The sequence below is a fragment of the Leucopleurus acutus genome (assembly GCF_964270905.1).
Source record: "Leucopleurus acutus genome assembly, chromosome: 16".
Lineage (NCBI taxonomy): Eukaryota > Metazoa > Chordata > Mammalia > Artiodactyla > Delphinidae > Leucopleurus > Leucopleurus acutus.
Genome location: NC_139158.1, coordinates 3,738,097 through 3,752,837, shown reverse-complemented (window position 1 = coordinate 3,752,837; position 14,741 = coordinate 3,738,097). Strand labels below are relative to the sequence as shown.

At 61.6% G+C, this 14,741-nt stretch overlaps 1 protein-coding gene across 3 annotated transcripts in view; it reads left to right on the top strand.

Annotated features, from left to right (window-relative positions):
• TNRC18 (trinucleotide repeat containing 18) overlaps positions 1 to 13,948 on the top strand; it is an 82,281-nt gene extending 68,333 nt beyond the window's left edge. For all 3 annotated transcript variants that reach the window (XM_082857359.1, XM_082857358.1, XM_082857357.1), the window contains 11 exons: positions 1,191 to 1,343; positions 1,644 to 1,785; positions 3,334 to 3,451; positions 3,870 to 3,945; positions 4,028 to 4,136; positions 6,588 to 6,704; positions 7,403 to 7,567; positions 7,981 to 9,299; positions 12,716 to 12,952; positions 13,081 to 13,155; positions 13,501 to 13,948. In XM_082857359.1, coding sequence (XP_082713485.1) covers positions 1,191 to 1,343; positions 1,644 to 1,785; positions 3,334 to 3,451; positions 3,870 to 3,945; positions 4,028 to 4,136; positions 6,588 to 6,704; positions 7,403 to 7,567; positions 7,981 to 9,299; positions 12,716 to 12,952; positions 13,081 to 13,155; positions 13,501 to 13,707 — 2,718 coding nt within the window. In that variant the 3' untranslated portion in view covers positions 13,708 to 13,948. The remainder of the gene's footprint in view (positions 1 to 1,190; positions 1,344 to 1,643; positions 1,786 to 3,333; positions 3,452 to 3,869; positions 3,946 to 4,027; positions 4,137 to 6,587; positions 6,705 to 7,402; positions 7,568 to 7,980; positions 9,300 to 12,715; positions 12,953 to 13,080; positions 13,156 to 13,500) is intronic.
• Positions 13,949 to 14,741: the final 793 nt, after the last annotated feature.

Below are 14,741 nucleotides of genomic sequence, written 5' to 3'. Positions count from 1 at the left end.
AAATGAATACCTTTTATCGCTCTAACATTTCCCACTTTTTTCCTTTTAATGCTCTTGGGTTTGGATTTCACCCGTCTGATGTGGAAGCTGTGACTTCTGCTGTTGTCTTGGTAACATTTGCCCAGTCTTCCTTTTTTCGGTGTCTTAATTTTCCATCTCCCTTGGCCCCATGACTTGGTCGTTGGTCGTTAGGCATGTCGCTTTTAAAAAGGCATGAAGTGACCCCTGCCCCCACCACCCGTCACCTTTGTAGCCTGAACCTGCTTCTTATACAGAGTATCATCACTTCCATTTCCTGTGCTGTCACCTCTTCCTCAGAACAGGACCCTCAGCCGCTGTGATAAAAGCTTGTAACTGTATCTACGGACGCACCAGGTTGCTGGATATCTAGGTTGTTTCCACTCTTTTGCTCTGATAAGTGGAGCCGTGCACAGTCCCCGTACGCTGGCCCAGTTTCCGCTCCCCCAGCGCGGGGGGCGTCCCTGAGCCACCCTGGGGGCTTTGAGTTGGTGGGGATGTGGCACCCCACACTTCTGGGGCAAGAGGAAAGTAACACAGGCCTCCGGAAGCAGTCGGGCAGTGGGTGTACGGTTCTAAGTGCTCCTTCCAGGAATATACCTGTAGAACTAATTGGTAGTGTCGTTTTTCTTGGCACCATCCAGCAGAGGAAAAAACAGAGGTGGGTGGTCGGATGAATCTCGGGTCCCCCCATCAAGGCACCTTGGGCAGCTGTTCAGAATAAAGCGTGACGCCACCACCTCTGTGTCTGCCAGACATACTAGGGGGAAAACGTTGCAAAGCAGAATTTTTGGTAAATTCCCATCTGTGTTTTAAAAAGAAAGTACTGTGTATACACAGATGTGTCTGCATAGCCCACATGTTTACACGGTTATGTGTGCTTGCGGAAAGCTCTGGAAGGACACACCATGCTGTTATTAGTCCCTCTAGTTACCTCTGTGGTTGGTGGGATCGTTGGAGAGGAACTCACGTATATACACTTTGGTGTTGTCTTTTTTTTTTTTTTTTTTTTTTTTTTTTACAACAAGTAATATACAGTAGTAATAAAACAAGATTGAAACCAGAAATACTTGCCAGGAGAGGGAGGGTGTTTTGTCCTCTCTCTGGACAGTGAGCGGCGGGGCCTGGGCCCTCTCTGCCCTCTGACGGCCACCCTGTCGCTTCATCCCCAGAAGAAGAAGGGGAAGGAGGCCGCATCGGGAGCCTCGCTGCCCCCTCCCCGTGTTCCTGCCCTGCCCCCCGAGGCCCGGGCCCCTCACACCAGCTCTCCGGCCGCTGCCAAGAGGAACAAGGCCAAAGCCAAAGGGAAGGAGGTGAAGAAGGAGGTGAGGTTTCCCACGGGGCCCCAGGCTTGGGTGAATTGCGTTGCTTGGTTGACAGACGGAGGCGTCCCTGGGTGTGCCCCGCCCCCATGCCCCCAGATCCCTCGTGTGGCTGGAGGCGCTGCCTCAGCCCATTTCATCCTCCCTCTGGCCTGGGGGGTGAGCCCAGCTGGGACCCCAGTCCCCCATGTGGCAGACTCCACCGAGGCCTGGCTGTGACCCTGGGATTCCAGGGAGGGTCCTAGCCGGGCACGACTGGGATGCCGTGTCCTAAGCCGCTGGTCTTTCTTGCTCTGTCCCCAGAACCGGGGGAAGGGGGGAGCCGTGAGCAGGCTGATGGAGAGCATGGCTGCCGAGGAGGACTTTGAGCCCAACCAGGACTCGAGCTTCTCTGAGGATGAGCACCTGCCCCGAGGCGGGGCTGTGGAGAGGCCACTAACTCCCGGTCAGTGCCCACGATGCTGTGTTGGCTTGGGCCTGGGGGTGCAGGAGGTTCTCCTGGGGCAGTTACTAGGGGCTGAGCTAGCATCGGGAGGGGGAGGGAATGGGCAGCTGGGAGGGAGATGGGGGGGTTTGAGTGCGTTAGGAGGGAGAGTACATGGGCTGTGTGAGCAGATGAGGGGAAGAGAAGGGGTGTGGATGGGTATTGGCAGGTGGTGGGGAGAAGCTGTCATCGAGACGGGTCTCAGAGGGGAGCAACTGGGCTTTGCTGGCTGGAGGCTGGGATGCTCGGAGGACATCCCAGGGAGGTGACATCCAGTAGGCACTTGGACCTGGGGGTCTGGAGCTTGAGGTTGAGGACATGAATTAGGTGGGGGTGGGGATGGATTGAGAGGGGGAGCAGGGCCAGCCCTGAGGAGCTTTGTCACCTGCTTGGGAGTGTATCTGTCAGCTATTGCTGTGTAACAACCAAGTGCTCAGACTCGATGGAGGGTGGCCGTAAGTTGTCAGCAGGACAGCAGGGTGACCTTAGCTGGGCTTGCTCCCATGATAACGGGATGGCTAGGGGTCCACTGATTGAGGGGCAGCTCTGCCCCACCTGGACGGCTGGGCTGGTCAGGGTGTGTTCTTCTCATGGCCGTGCTGCCAGAGGCTCGAGAGGGAGAGTGGGAACCAGTGAGGCCTCCCGAGACCTCGCTCGGCTCAGATTCAAGCACTTCTACCCTCGTCCATTGGCCAAAACAGGTTACGTGGTCACGCCCAAGGTCAAGAGGTGGGAAGTCCACTCCACCCGTGGTGAAGCCGTGGCAGGGGTGTGGGTGCAGGCGGGGACCAAGAAGTGGGCCTGTCATTCCGTCCACCCCAGCGAGCCATCTGGGTTTCTCTGTGTGGGGTAACGGCAGGGAGGGCCCAGGTTCAAGGTCCTATAGAGAAGAAGAGCAGGCCCAGGAGACTGAAGCAGTGTGGTCGGGCCTGGAGGGGGAGAACTGAGGAGAGTCTGGGGTGGGGGTCCCAGGAGGGGATGTGGCCCGGGGCGGTGATGGGGCGTGGCAGCCTCGGGCGGAGGCCTGGTCCGGGTGGGCAGCGCTGACAGCCCAGCTGTGGGGGATTGTGTCCACCAGAACAGATAGCATCCCAGGTGGAGGAGGAGCTGGTGGAGGGGTCCCAGGGCTGTGGCTGAGGGGCGTGACGGGCTCTGATGACGCATCGCCTCATGCTGGGGCTCAGAGAGGGGTGGTCTTCAGATGAGGGTGGGGCAGCACCTGCGGGGTATCACCCCGGTTCCTCCCTGCCTGGGATCTTTGCAGACGCGCTGGGAGGGGAGGGTCTGTGCACACCTGGCACGCATGCAGCGCCCCGCACGAGGCCCATCTGCTGGCACATAGCTGCGCGCACAGATGGACGTGTGCCCGCGGGCACCCTGGGCCTTCTGCTCTGAGAGGGGTGACGGGGCGACAGGTGGGCCTGGGGGTCAGGGCACAGGGGACGGGACGGAGGGTCTCAAGGCTGGCCCCCCCGCTCCAACCCCGCCTCACCCGAGCCCACTCCGCAGCCCCTCGCTCCTGCATCATCGACAAGGACGAGCTGAAGGATGGCCTGCGTGTGCTGATCCCCATGGATGACAAGCTGCTGTACGCGGGGCACGTGCAGACGGTGCACTCGCCGGACATGTGAGTGCGGGCGGGCGCCAGGCGGGGCAGCTCCGCTCAGAGCCTAAGAGCCTCGCCCAGTCCTGCACCCAGAGCCTTGCTGGGCCTCTGTGGGCACGTCGCTTCGCCTCTCTGAGCTGTGGCTTCCCTGCATAGGACCGGGGGGCATGGGCGGGCCCCCAGGTGGGGCTCAGCGGGAGGGAGCAGGAGAGGGCGCGCTGGGCTCTCCTGGATCTGTGAACCCTGGTTGTGCAGACAAGGAAACGGGGGCGCAGAGGGGCTAGACCGGCCCCGAGTTTATGCCGCAGGTCAGCAGACCCTCAGGCTCCAACGGCACGTCCCCGTGGTGCGGGAGGTAGAGCTGGCGCGGGGGGTGCTGGGAGTCTGGGGTGTGGCGGTTCCCCTGGGGACCTCACGCCTCGCCGCCCTGGCCTCGCAGATACCGTGTGGTGGTGGAGGGCGAGCGCGGGAACCGGCCCCACATCTACTGTCTGGAGCAGCTGCTGCAGGAGGCGGTGAGGGAGGGAGACGGGGCTGGGGAGGCGGGCGCGGGGCTGCTCCTGCCCACCGCCCGCGCTCAGCCCTTCGCCTTCGCAGATCATTGACGTGAGGCCGGCCTCCACTCGCTTCTTGCCGCAAGGGACCAGGATCGCAGCCTACTGGAGCCAGCAGTACCGCTGCCTCTACCCGGGCACCGTGGTCCGAGGTGAGCCCCTCCCCCGAGACCCTCCCTGGCACCCCTGTTTCCCGCCGTGTTGGCATGGATCCATTTGGTTCCTGAAACCCAAGTCAGGTGGCCTTAAGCACGGAGTTTTATCGGCTCGTCTGAGTGAAGACTTACAGGGCTTTAGGCGCGGTTGGACCCAGTCACTGTGCCACGGCGTCATCGGGGCTCAGGCTCCCAGTGTCCGTCAGCCATGCTCTCAGCTGTGCTGTCATCACACCCCGCTCCTGGGGACTCTCTCTCACCTTCTGAACAAATCCTGTCATCAGAGAATCTCCCACTTTTCCCATCTGGGTCCTAGGATGGAGTCCCACTGAGCTGGCTTGGGTCACATGGATTTCACGTGGGTCACAGGTCTTGGGCTCGTCCGTGCTAACGACTGAGGCAGCTTCCTGATTTTTGCCTGTGGACTGAGAAGGGAAGGCCGCTTCCCCAGGAACGTTGACGTTGTTAGCAGAGTAAGAGATTGGAAGCTGGGCAGACAAAAGAACAGGTAGCCCAGAAGGTGTGGGTGTGTGGGCGCCCGACCGACAAAGCCGGCAGGCAGTCAGACAGCGCACACTTAGCTGTTGCAGAACCGGCACTTCGGGGAGCCGGGGATCTGCGTGTGTGTTACAGCCCGAAGCCAAAACCAGAGGCCAAAGATAGTCCACCTCCTGGCCGCCTAACGTCATCCATACGTGCCCAGGAGATGGGAACGGGGATGCTGGGCAGGAAGTTCTCTCACAAGGGGAAAAGTTCATCTCTGTTTAGCTCTCCCGGGGCTCTCTGGCCTCTGAGCCTTGGGGGCTGACGGCTTGCTAGGCCTGCCTCACGGGTGTCACTCTTGGGATTTCCCCTTACCATCATTCTGAGAATTCCATTTCTCTCTCTCTCCTGTGCTGCATCCCGTGTCTTTCTCTTCCTTGTCCCTTTCCCTCCTTGTGGCAAAGGACCTTTCCGTAGCTTTCGGAGAAAAAGGGTCCATGGGAGGTAAATTCCTCAAGTACACGTGTGCCCAAGATCTCCTTATCCTATCCTGTTCTTTTTTTTTTTTTTTTGCGGTACGCGGGCCTCTCACTGCTGTGGTCTCCTCCGCTGTGGAGCACAGGCTCCGGACACGCAGGCTCAGCGGCCATGGCTCACGGGCCCAGCCGCTCCGCGGCACGTGGGATCTTCCCAGACCGGGGACGAACCCGCGTCCCCTGCATCGGCAGGTGGACTCTCAACCACTGCGCCCAGGGAAGCCCCCTATCCTGTTCTTTAGAGATAGTTGAGCTGGGTATATATTCTACATTGGAAATAATCTTCCTTCACCTTTTCGAAGTCACTGTTCCATCCAGATTATGATGTCAGAGGCCCAAATCTTCATAGGAGACCCACTTTTCTCTCTCTGGAAACTCAGAATCTTCCCATTATTCCTAGATCGGGAATTTCATGTGGTCTCTCCCCCTCCCCCTCCCCCTCCTCTCCTTCTCTCTCTCTCTCTCTCTCTCTCTCTCTCTCTCTCTCTCTCTCTCTCTCTGTGTGTGTGGGTGTGGGTGTGTGTTGCTGGGTATTTGGGGGAAGGGGGCTTTGATTCAGAAGCAGATTTCCTTTGTTCCTAGACATTTTTCTCATATTACTTCTTGCAGAGTTTCCTTCCCTCATTTACCCTCTTTTTCCTGGAACTCACACTCATCTGGTGGCCCTCAAGACTAGGATCTTTCTTCTCATTTTTGTCCATTTTTTTAATCTTTTTGTTCTACTTTCCAGAAGATTTCCTCACCTCTGCCCTCTGGCCCTTCTATTCTATTGAATTTTGGATATTTCTGCTGTCGTTTATAGTATTCCTAAGAGTTCTTTCTTACTGTCTAAATTTTTTTTTTTTTTTTTTTTAAATTAGATCTCTTTTTGTTCTCATGGATTCCTTTTTTTCCGGGGACATATTGTTTCCATTTGAGGTTTCTTCAGCTCCCTTTTCCTCTGCCTTTCCCTTCCTCTCCCTGTGGGCTGTGTGTCTGTGCCTCTCTGTTCTGTGCCGTCCTTTGTTGGCGGCTGTTCCTTCGTCACTGGTGATCCTTAGCAAGCAGACTGGACGCTGTGTGTGGGCGGGGCCTCCTGAAGGTTGGGGGGGGTGTTTTGTTTAGGGACACCAGTACCAGCACCTGCGGCTCTTCACTCATCAGATAGCCCACGGCTCCAGCCTCAGGGCTCAGTGTCCAGCACTTGGGAATGTGCTGGAATGTGATCTGGAATGTCCCAGATCCTTCGTTGATCTGGGGAGGGTCTCGGGACGAGTGGACAGGGCCGCGCGCTTGGCTGGACTGGGAGCCGGTGCTCCCGGGACCGCCTGGCTCTGAAGCCCACATCCTGCCCCCTGCGCACCCGCCCTCCTGCATCCTGCTCCTGGGGCTGCTTCCCGGCTCGTCTCTGCTCCCCTTCGGCCCCCTGACTCCGCCCCTCCTCCCACAGGCTTGCTGGGCCTTGAGGACGACGGGGACCTGATCACCGTGGAGTTCGATGACGGAGACACCGGCAGGATCCCCCTCTCGCACATCCGCCTCCTGCCCCCCGACTACAAGATCCAGTGTGAGTGGTGGTCCTGCCGCCCGGCGGGGGCCCACCCGTTGCAGGCTGGCTCTGGGCTCTGTCTGCTGTTTGGACCATTTGCACCCACAGCGGGTGGAAATGGCAGGAAGTGTGGGTGGGGGCTCCCAGAATGGTCTCGGGAGGGCGGAATCCCAGGCCTCCCCAGATCTGCACCCCGAGACTCGTGAGACCAGCCCCAGGCCGGGCAGTCCAGGCCAGGGAGGGGTCGGTAACTGTCATGGACAGTTCCACGCTGTGTCCGTGATAGCGTTCAATTCTTGTCCAGTCCTGTGTGTCTGGAAATACCAACCCCTTTGGCCAATACGAACCTCGGGTTTAAGAGGTGAAATGACTTATCCGGGGTCCCTCGACTGCTCAGAGGCAGAGCCGGGACTCGGACCCAGGACTGCCTGACTTCCAGGGGTCCAGTGTTTTCGTGAACCCTCCAAATGGATCATTAAAGCCACAGGGTCAGCCCCACCCTGGTCATTTATTCGAGGAGCCCCCGTCGCACGCATGTGCAGACACCCAAGCTACGTCCCTGCAGATGGGCCTCCCACCCGACTGCGCAGCCTAGGTGGGCAGGCCACGCAGTGTCGTCTGGTTCCTCCCCCCGTCTCCTCCCCATGACAGATGACACTCCTGTGGCCGGGAGAGCGGAGACCCGGGCCTGAGCCACTGTCTGTCCTGCCCCACAGGTGCTGAGCCATCCCCCGCCCTCCTGGTGCCTAGCGCCAAGCGCCGCAGCCGGAAGACCAGCAAAGACACCGGGGAGAGCAAAGACGGGGCCGCGCCAGGGTCCGAGGAGCCCGGCGCCAAGGCCCGGGGGCGCGGGCGGAAGCCCAGCACCAAAGCCAAGAGCGGTACGTTGGCCGTGCCTGGGCTGCCGGGACCTGGGGCCTGCTGCTCACACAGGGTCTCTGCACAGACACCGCTCCCCACCTGTGCGGGAACTTGGCGCTGCAGGGCTATTTGGACCCTGTGACAGATTAGGAAACTGAGGCTCAGCGAGGCGCGTTGACCTGTCAGAGGCAGAGCTGAGATCCAGCCAGCTGTGTTCCCTCCAGAGCAAAGTGCTTTGGGTTAAGAGCCCAGGCTCCCGAGGGCCACTCTGGGGCCACCACGTGTGGACAACTAAGGCGCGAGAGCCACTCGTCCCGAGGCCCCGAGAGGCTGCCGCCCCAGCCCCGCTCAGGACCCGGCAGAGCCGGGATGGGGACGGGCTCGCTGGTCACGAAGTCCTGGCCTCACTGGGCTGTTTCCTTCTCTCTTCTAGACAGAGCTGCCGTCCTGGAGGAGGGGGGCTCGACGGATGAGGTCCCCAGTACCCCGTTGGCCCTGGAGCCCATCAGCACCCCAGGTTCCAAGAAGAGTCCCCCAGAATCTGTGGACAAGCGGGCCAAGGCCCCCAAGGCTCGCCCAGCTCCCCGACAGCCCAGCCCAGTGCCGTCCGCCTTCACCAGCTGCCCAGCACCCGAGCCCTTTGGGGAGCTGCCGGGCCCCGCCGCGGCCCTGGCCCCCACCGCCCTCGTCGCCATGCCCATCACCATGCCCGCCACGCGCCCCAAGCCCAAGAAGGCCCGGGTTGCTGAGGAGTCGGCCCCCAAGGGCGCCCGGAGGCCCGGGGAAGAGGCCGAGCTGCTCGTCAAGCTGGACCGTGAGGGCGTGACGTCGCCCAAAAGCAAGAAGGCCAAAGAGGCCCTGCTTCTGCGGGAGGACGCTGGCGCGGGGGGCTGGCAGGAGCCCAAGGGCCTGCTGGGCCTGGGCAGCTACCCTCCGGGGGCCGGCGGCAGCGAGCCCAAGGCGGCCCGGCCCAAGGCGGGGGATGGCGACCTGGCCCAGGAGCCTGGGGCCGCGCTCACGTTCGAGGACTCGGGGAGCCCCAAGAGCCCGGACAAGGGCCAGGCCGAGCAGGACGGGGCCGAGGAGTCGGAGAGCGGTGGCAGCAGCAGCGGCGGCAGCAGCAGCGACAGCGGCAGCAGCAGCAGCAGTTCTGAGACGGAGGGAGAGGAGGACGGCCAGGGCGGCGGCGGCCGGAACTGCAGCGCCTCCAGCTCGAGGGCTTCCTCGTCGTCCTCGTCCTCCTCCTCGTCCTCGTCCTCGTCCTCCTCGTCGTCCTCTTCGTCCTCCTCGTCATCATCGTCGTCGTCCTCATCCTCTTCGTCCTCCTCCTCGTCTTCGTCGTCCTCCTCCTCGTCGTCCTCTTCGTCCTCGTCCTCTTCCACCACGGACGACTCTTCCTGCAGCTCAGACGACGAGGCCGCCCCTGTCCCGGCAGCCGGGCCCTCCGCCCCGCCGGCCCTCGCCAGCAAGGCGCCCAAGCAGGCGGCCAAGGCCCGCTCCTCGGCCCACTCTGCTGGCAAGAAGGCACCGGCGCCCGCGCCCCAGGCCCCCCCGCCGCAGCCCCCGCAGCCTGTGCAGCCCAAGGCCCAGGCCGGGGCCAAGAGCCGGCCCAAGAAGAGGGAGGGCGTCCACCTCCCCACCACCAAGGAGCTGGCCAAGCGGCAGCGCCTGCCATCGGTGGAGAACCGGCCCAAGATCGCCGCCTTCCTGCCCGCCCGGCAGCTCTGGAAGTGGTTCGGCAAGCCCACGCAGGTAGCTGGGGGCGGGGTCGTCCCCACGTGTCTTTCTCTGGCCTCCCAGCAGCCCCACGGCGGAGAGTCGGGGTGACGGGTGTGGAGTCCGTCTGACTCCCCCAGAGTCCTGCCCCTCACACAGCAGCACTGCCTCTGGTCCCCGGGACCCAGACCCACCCTCTGCGGGACCCACTTACCGCGCAGGCCTTTAGCTGCCATGCCGCAGGGTCTCAGAACCGCGCGGCCACACAGCCTGAGTTTCTTTGCTTTTGCTTCATTTTCCGCTGAAAACGAATGGCTCAAGGCTTCTGGTTGGCTAATTAGCAGTCGCAGCAGAAGGTACTTTCTTTCCCTCTCTTGGCCGGGCTGGGTCACTGCCTGCCCCTGAGCTAATCAGTGTGGCCCACAAGGCAGAACGTTCTGGTTGACTGGGTCTGAGTCATGTGGCCACCCCTGTAGTAGGTGGGTGTTTGTTCTCCAGAAGGAGTCCTCCAGGCCCCCCCATGCCTTGGGCACATGCAGACATGCACGTGTACACACACAAATGCATGCATGTACACGTGCATGCACCTGCATATACACGCACACACGAGAAGCTTCTGTGTGCAGAAGGGGAACAGCCTGGAGGCCACCAGTCCATCCCATGCCCCTGGGCAGGAAGAGCCAGGCTCCTTGTCTACGGGTGCAGCCCGTCTGGTTTCCCCACAGTGTCTGCCGCCCTGGTCCACGGTCCTCCGAGGCCACGCCAGAGCCAGGCCCGGAGGAGGCACCTGGCTGGGTCTGGACCTTTTCAATGCCGGTGCCGCCAGGCAGGTGTTAGGGGCTGGGGGCTGGCAGCGATGAGCTTGCGGGGCCTCTGGCAGTGTACCGCTTAAGAAGCTTCTGGCATGTTTGCACTGTATCAGCTCCCTGGCTGCGTTAGCAAGGCCGGAGAAGTTGTAGGATGTTCTGAATCAAGACTAGCTTGGGGGTTTCTGTCTTAGCAGCAGCCTTTTAGGGCTCCCCACTGTGCCACCCAGGGTCAGTTGGATCCCCGGGGGTTGGTGGGTGGACAACTCCACCTGCCACAGGCTGCACCCTCAAAGCCTCCTTAGAATAGAGTGGGGAACTCCCCCCTTGGTCAGGCAAGGGCTGCAGAGTGGGAAGTCAGGGAGGGTCCCCCCCGACCCCCGCAGCTCCTGCTCTCCTGGTTTCCCTGCCTTTGCGGCACCACCTTGAATCTGGGCAGATGATCTGCTGCTCCGACCCTGCAAGGTGTGAGTTGTCGGACTTTACGTGCGTCCCCCACCCCCCGATTGCTGGCTCCAGGCTGAAAGGGCCTCTCTTAGCAGGGCCACCACTTGAGATAGCAAGCTTGAATGTGTAGCTTCTTGTAGAATCTTCCCTGACGAGCCACACTCAGACATTCCAGACCAGCCCCTCTGGAGCTCTGGTCCCGGCAGGCACTGTATCCAGGGCCGTATCAAGGAGTGATGGCTTCTGAGCCGAGGACGGGTGTCCTCACTGTCCTGCCCCCACGGCGATTGGCCAGTTCCTTATCTTAGCATCTCCCACGTGCACGTGCCAGCCGCTGGGGGCGTTTGCTGCTGTAGGGTCAGAGCCCAGGGCCAAAGTCTAGGGTGTCCGGCTTCAGGTACAGCTGGATCCGGGGGCCTGAGGGCTGTCTTCAGACCCACTCTCGGGCTCGTGCTGCAGGCTTGAGTTTCTCCTCCCTTCCTCTGTGCTGGTCTCCTTCTCCGGCAGCCCCTCTCCTGCTGGCCACAGGCAGCCCCAGCAGCTTCCAGCTGGCCTGCCAGCTCAGAAGTGACCGTAGGAAGGAGGTGTCTTTTTTAGGGTTCAAGCTAAAGTTGCTGGCGCGTCTTTGGCTTAGGTCCCGGGTGCACCCTTGAGCCAGTCACAATGGCCAGGAGAAGGATGGGATGTTTGGATTGGCCAGACCAAGTCCTGTGCTGGCCACAGGGGCCCAAGGGGGATCTGTGAGGAGAGTGGCCGTGGATGCCTAAAAACATACCTGCTGTCAGATGCGTTGGTTTAGAGATCTTAGCCGTCCCTGTCACCTTGAATCAGTTAGTACCATGCTTTGAGCTGAAAATAATTTGAGCAGTTTACAGAACCCGTAAGAAACCTGGACATTAAAAAGTCTGTCACAGAATTCCCTGGCAGTCCAGTGGTTAGGACTCCATGCTTCCACTGCAGGGGGCACGGGTTTGATCCCTGGTCGGGGAACTAAGATCCCACTTGCTGCGATGCGGCCAAAAAAAAAGTCTCACCAGGGATCCAGTGAATTAAAAGTAGAAAAGGGACAGCTGGATAAGGTAGGAAATCAGCCTGTGGGTTTTTCTTGTTTAGACAAAAAAAAAAGAAAGACAAAAAACGCTTTGGCGCCGCCTAGTGGCCAGTCCGAGAAGGGAAACGAGTTTTACAGGCTAGTCGAGGAGAAGGCGCGCTGGCTCCACTGGAGGGCAGAGCAGAGCTTTGCATAGGCCTGGCTTCTCCGTGTTTGCCTGGGGACAGCGACAGGTCCCAGAGCTGCCTGGCGCTGGGTTTTGGATTCTGGTGGCTGGTCTCTTCCCTCCTTGGAGCCTGCCCATCTGTGTGTCCCAGTGCCAGCCCAGGCGGGGGCACTGAGGCGGCTTCAGGAAATGTTTGTTGAGTGAATTAAGAAAAAAATCCCGCCACACTGTGGGTTTGGCAGACGTGGGCCCAGTGCTGGATCCCGCCGGGCCGGGCTCTGATCTGTTAGTGGCTTTCCTGGGGAAATGGGCGGGGCAGTCGGCCGTGCCTGGGGGTTGACGCTGCCCACGCCCCATTCCCTCACCTCTGCTCGGACGCTTGCGGGGCTGACTGGTACTGAGCCCCCGCGCTGCTCGGGGTGGTGTAGACTGAGGCTGTGCCGTGAGCAAGCGGCTCTGTGACCCCGGGAGGTGTTGAGTGAACCTGCTTCGTTGTAGCCCCGACGTGCGGGGCAGCGTGGGGGGGAGCGATGTGCTCTGTCCGGAGACGCAGCCGTGTCCCCTCCTGGGACCTCCCGGTCCCTGTCTGGAAATTGGGGGCCAACAGGGGCCGCTGTGCCTCGAGGGCTGGTGTCAGGACCCAGTGGGAGGAGCAGGGATCCTGCTGGGCCCCAGCAGTGGCTGTGGCGTCTGCCGCACAAACGCTCGCGTGTGGGGCGTCCCTGGGGCCCCGCCGGCACCGTTGGCCGACACGGCTCAGCAGCGGGGAGTTGGAAGTCGCTCCCAGCTGCAGGGTCCTTAGTTCACGTGGAGTCTCTCTTGGAAACCCGGTCGGCCAAGGGGATGAGCGAGGGCTCCCCGATCAGAGCAAGCAGGGGGCTTCTCCCCTGGCGCCGCTGCTGTGGAACCCCGGGGTCAGGGCGGGGGCGGGGGCGGGGGCGGGGGCGGGGCGCGTGCCCTGACCCGACTCGCCCGCCCACAGCGCCGCGGCATGAAGGGCAAGGCCCGCAAGCTCTTCTACAAGGCCATCGTGCGCGGCAAGGAGATGATCCGCATCGGGGACTGCGCCGTCTTCCTGTCGGCTGGCCGCCCCAACCTGCCCTACATCGGCCGCATCCAGAGCATGTGGGAGTCGTGGGGCAGCAACATGGTGGTCCGCGTCAAGTGGTTCTACCACCCGGAGGAGACCAGCCCGGGCAAGCGCCTCCACGAGGGCCAGGTGGGCCTCGGCGTCGGGCGTGCTGGGGGGCGTGGCCGGGGCGGTCCCTCCCCTGGGGTCGGGGTCGGGGTCGGGGGTCAGGCAAGGCGGGGCCCGGGCTCACCGCAGCCCCCGGTCTGCGCTCACAGCACTGGGACCAGAAGCCCGGCCGCAGCCTCCCCGCAGCCCTGCGAGCCTCCAGCCAGAGGAAGGACTTCATGGAGGTAGGAGAGCGCGCGGCGCCGGTGGGGCCTCCGATAACCCTCCCCCCGCGGCCTCGGGAGGGGCCGGGCTACCTCGGCCTCCCCGCCCAGTCTCTCTGACCCTCAGCTGCTGTTTCCTGGTCTGTCTCTCCCAGCCGCTGCCTCTGCGTCTGTCACCCTTGGTTTCTTACTCTGCAGGTCTCTGTGTCTGTTTCTTGATCTCCTAGTCTCTGGGTCTCTCCCTTGGTCTCTGTCCATCCTCGTCCTCAGCCCCACAGTGTTTCTCGAGTTCTCTCTGCGGATCTCTCCCTGGTCCTTCGGGTCTGGGAGGGGTCTTCCCCCTGACGCCCGCCCGTGTGCCCGCAGCGCGCCCTGTACCAGTCCTCCCACGTGGACGAGAACGACGTGCAGACGGTGTCGCACAAGTGCCTGGTGGTGGGCCTGGAGCAGTACGAGCAGATGCTCAAGACCAAGAAGTACCAGGACAGCGAGGGCCTGTACTACCTGGCGGGCACCTACGAGCCCACCACGGGCATGATCTTCTCTACCGACGGCGTGCCTGTGCTCTGCTGAGCGCCCGGCCCGGCGGGGCCCTCCCCATCACTGCCACGGCTCGGCGGCCTCGTGCGTTGGTTGTGTGCATGCAAGTGTGCCCACGGACAGCCTGGCGCGTAAGTGTACATGTGTGTGCCCGTATGCATGCACGTGTGTGCGCACATGTGCACACGTCCAGACCCCCTTCCTGACTCCTCGGTGCCCCCACGAGCGGGCTCCTCGCGATCAGGGTAGGGCTCTGCCGGCCCCTCACGGGTCCCAGCACCTTGTAAGCGCTCGGCCAGGTCCCGGTGCCAACTGGGGATTCGGTGGGAGGGGGTTTCCGAGCAACCCACCTGATGCTCGCTTGGGGGGGGTTCCCGCTGCTTGGGGGTCCTCCCAGTGCCTGGCCCCCTCGGCACGGAGCCCGCCCCGAGCCTCCCACTGTGGGACGGGGGCGCTCCCATGCTCCCCCAGCCTCAGCGACCAGGCCGGGCCTGTTCTGGGGTGCCTGCCCGGGGCCCGGCCTCCACCCTCTCAGGACGGCCTGGACTTGGGGAACAGAGCCAGGTGTGTGTGTGTGGGGGGGGGGGGTGCCCAGGAGCACCGGCCAGGCACCAGGGGGAGGGGGCTGCATGCCCCGAGGCCCCGGGAGGGCCCACCCCGCTGGTCCAGACCCTCACACTACAGACAACCCCCATGGTGCTGAAATCCTCGTCCCGGCCATACCCGGAGGGAGGCGGCAGTTCTTAACCTGTACAGTTTTATTGTACCAAGAGACTCTCCCCTGTATCATACGCCTTCAAATGGAGTCAACTTTTTAATTATATATATAAAGATAAATATATATAAATATATATAAATATAAACTTTTTAAAACTGTGAAAAAAAATAGCTATGAAATTATAAAAAAAAGCGAACACATTCTGACGTGCAGAATATTATTTTTTATTTCCTGTTAGATGAGCGTGTCTAGCACCCAGCTTCACGGGCCCCCTGTCCCAACCTCACCCCACACGCCCCCCCCGGCCCAGGTGTACTGTACTCGCCCCCAGGATGGAGAAGGACTTAGG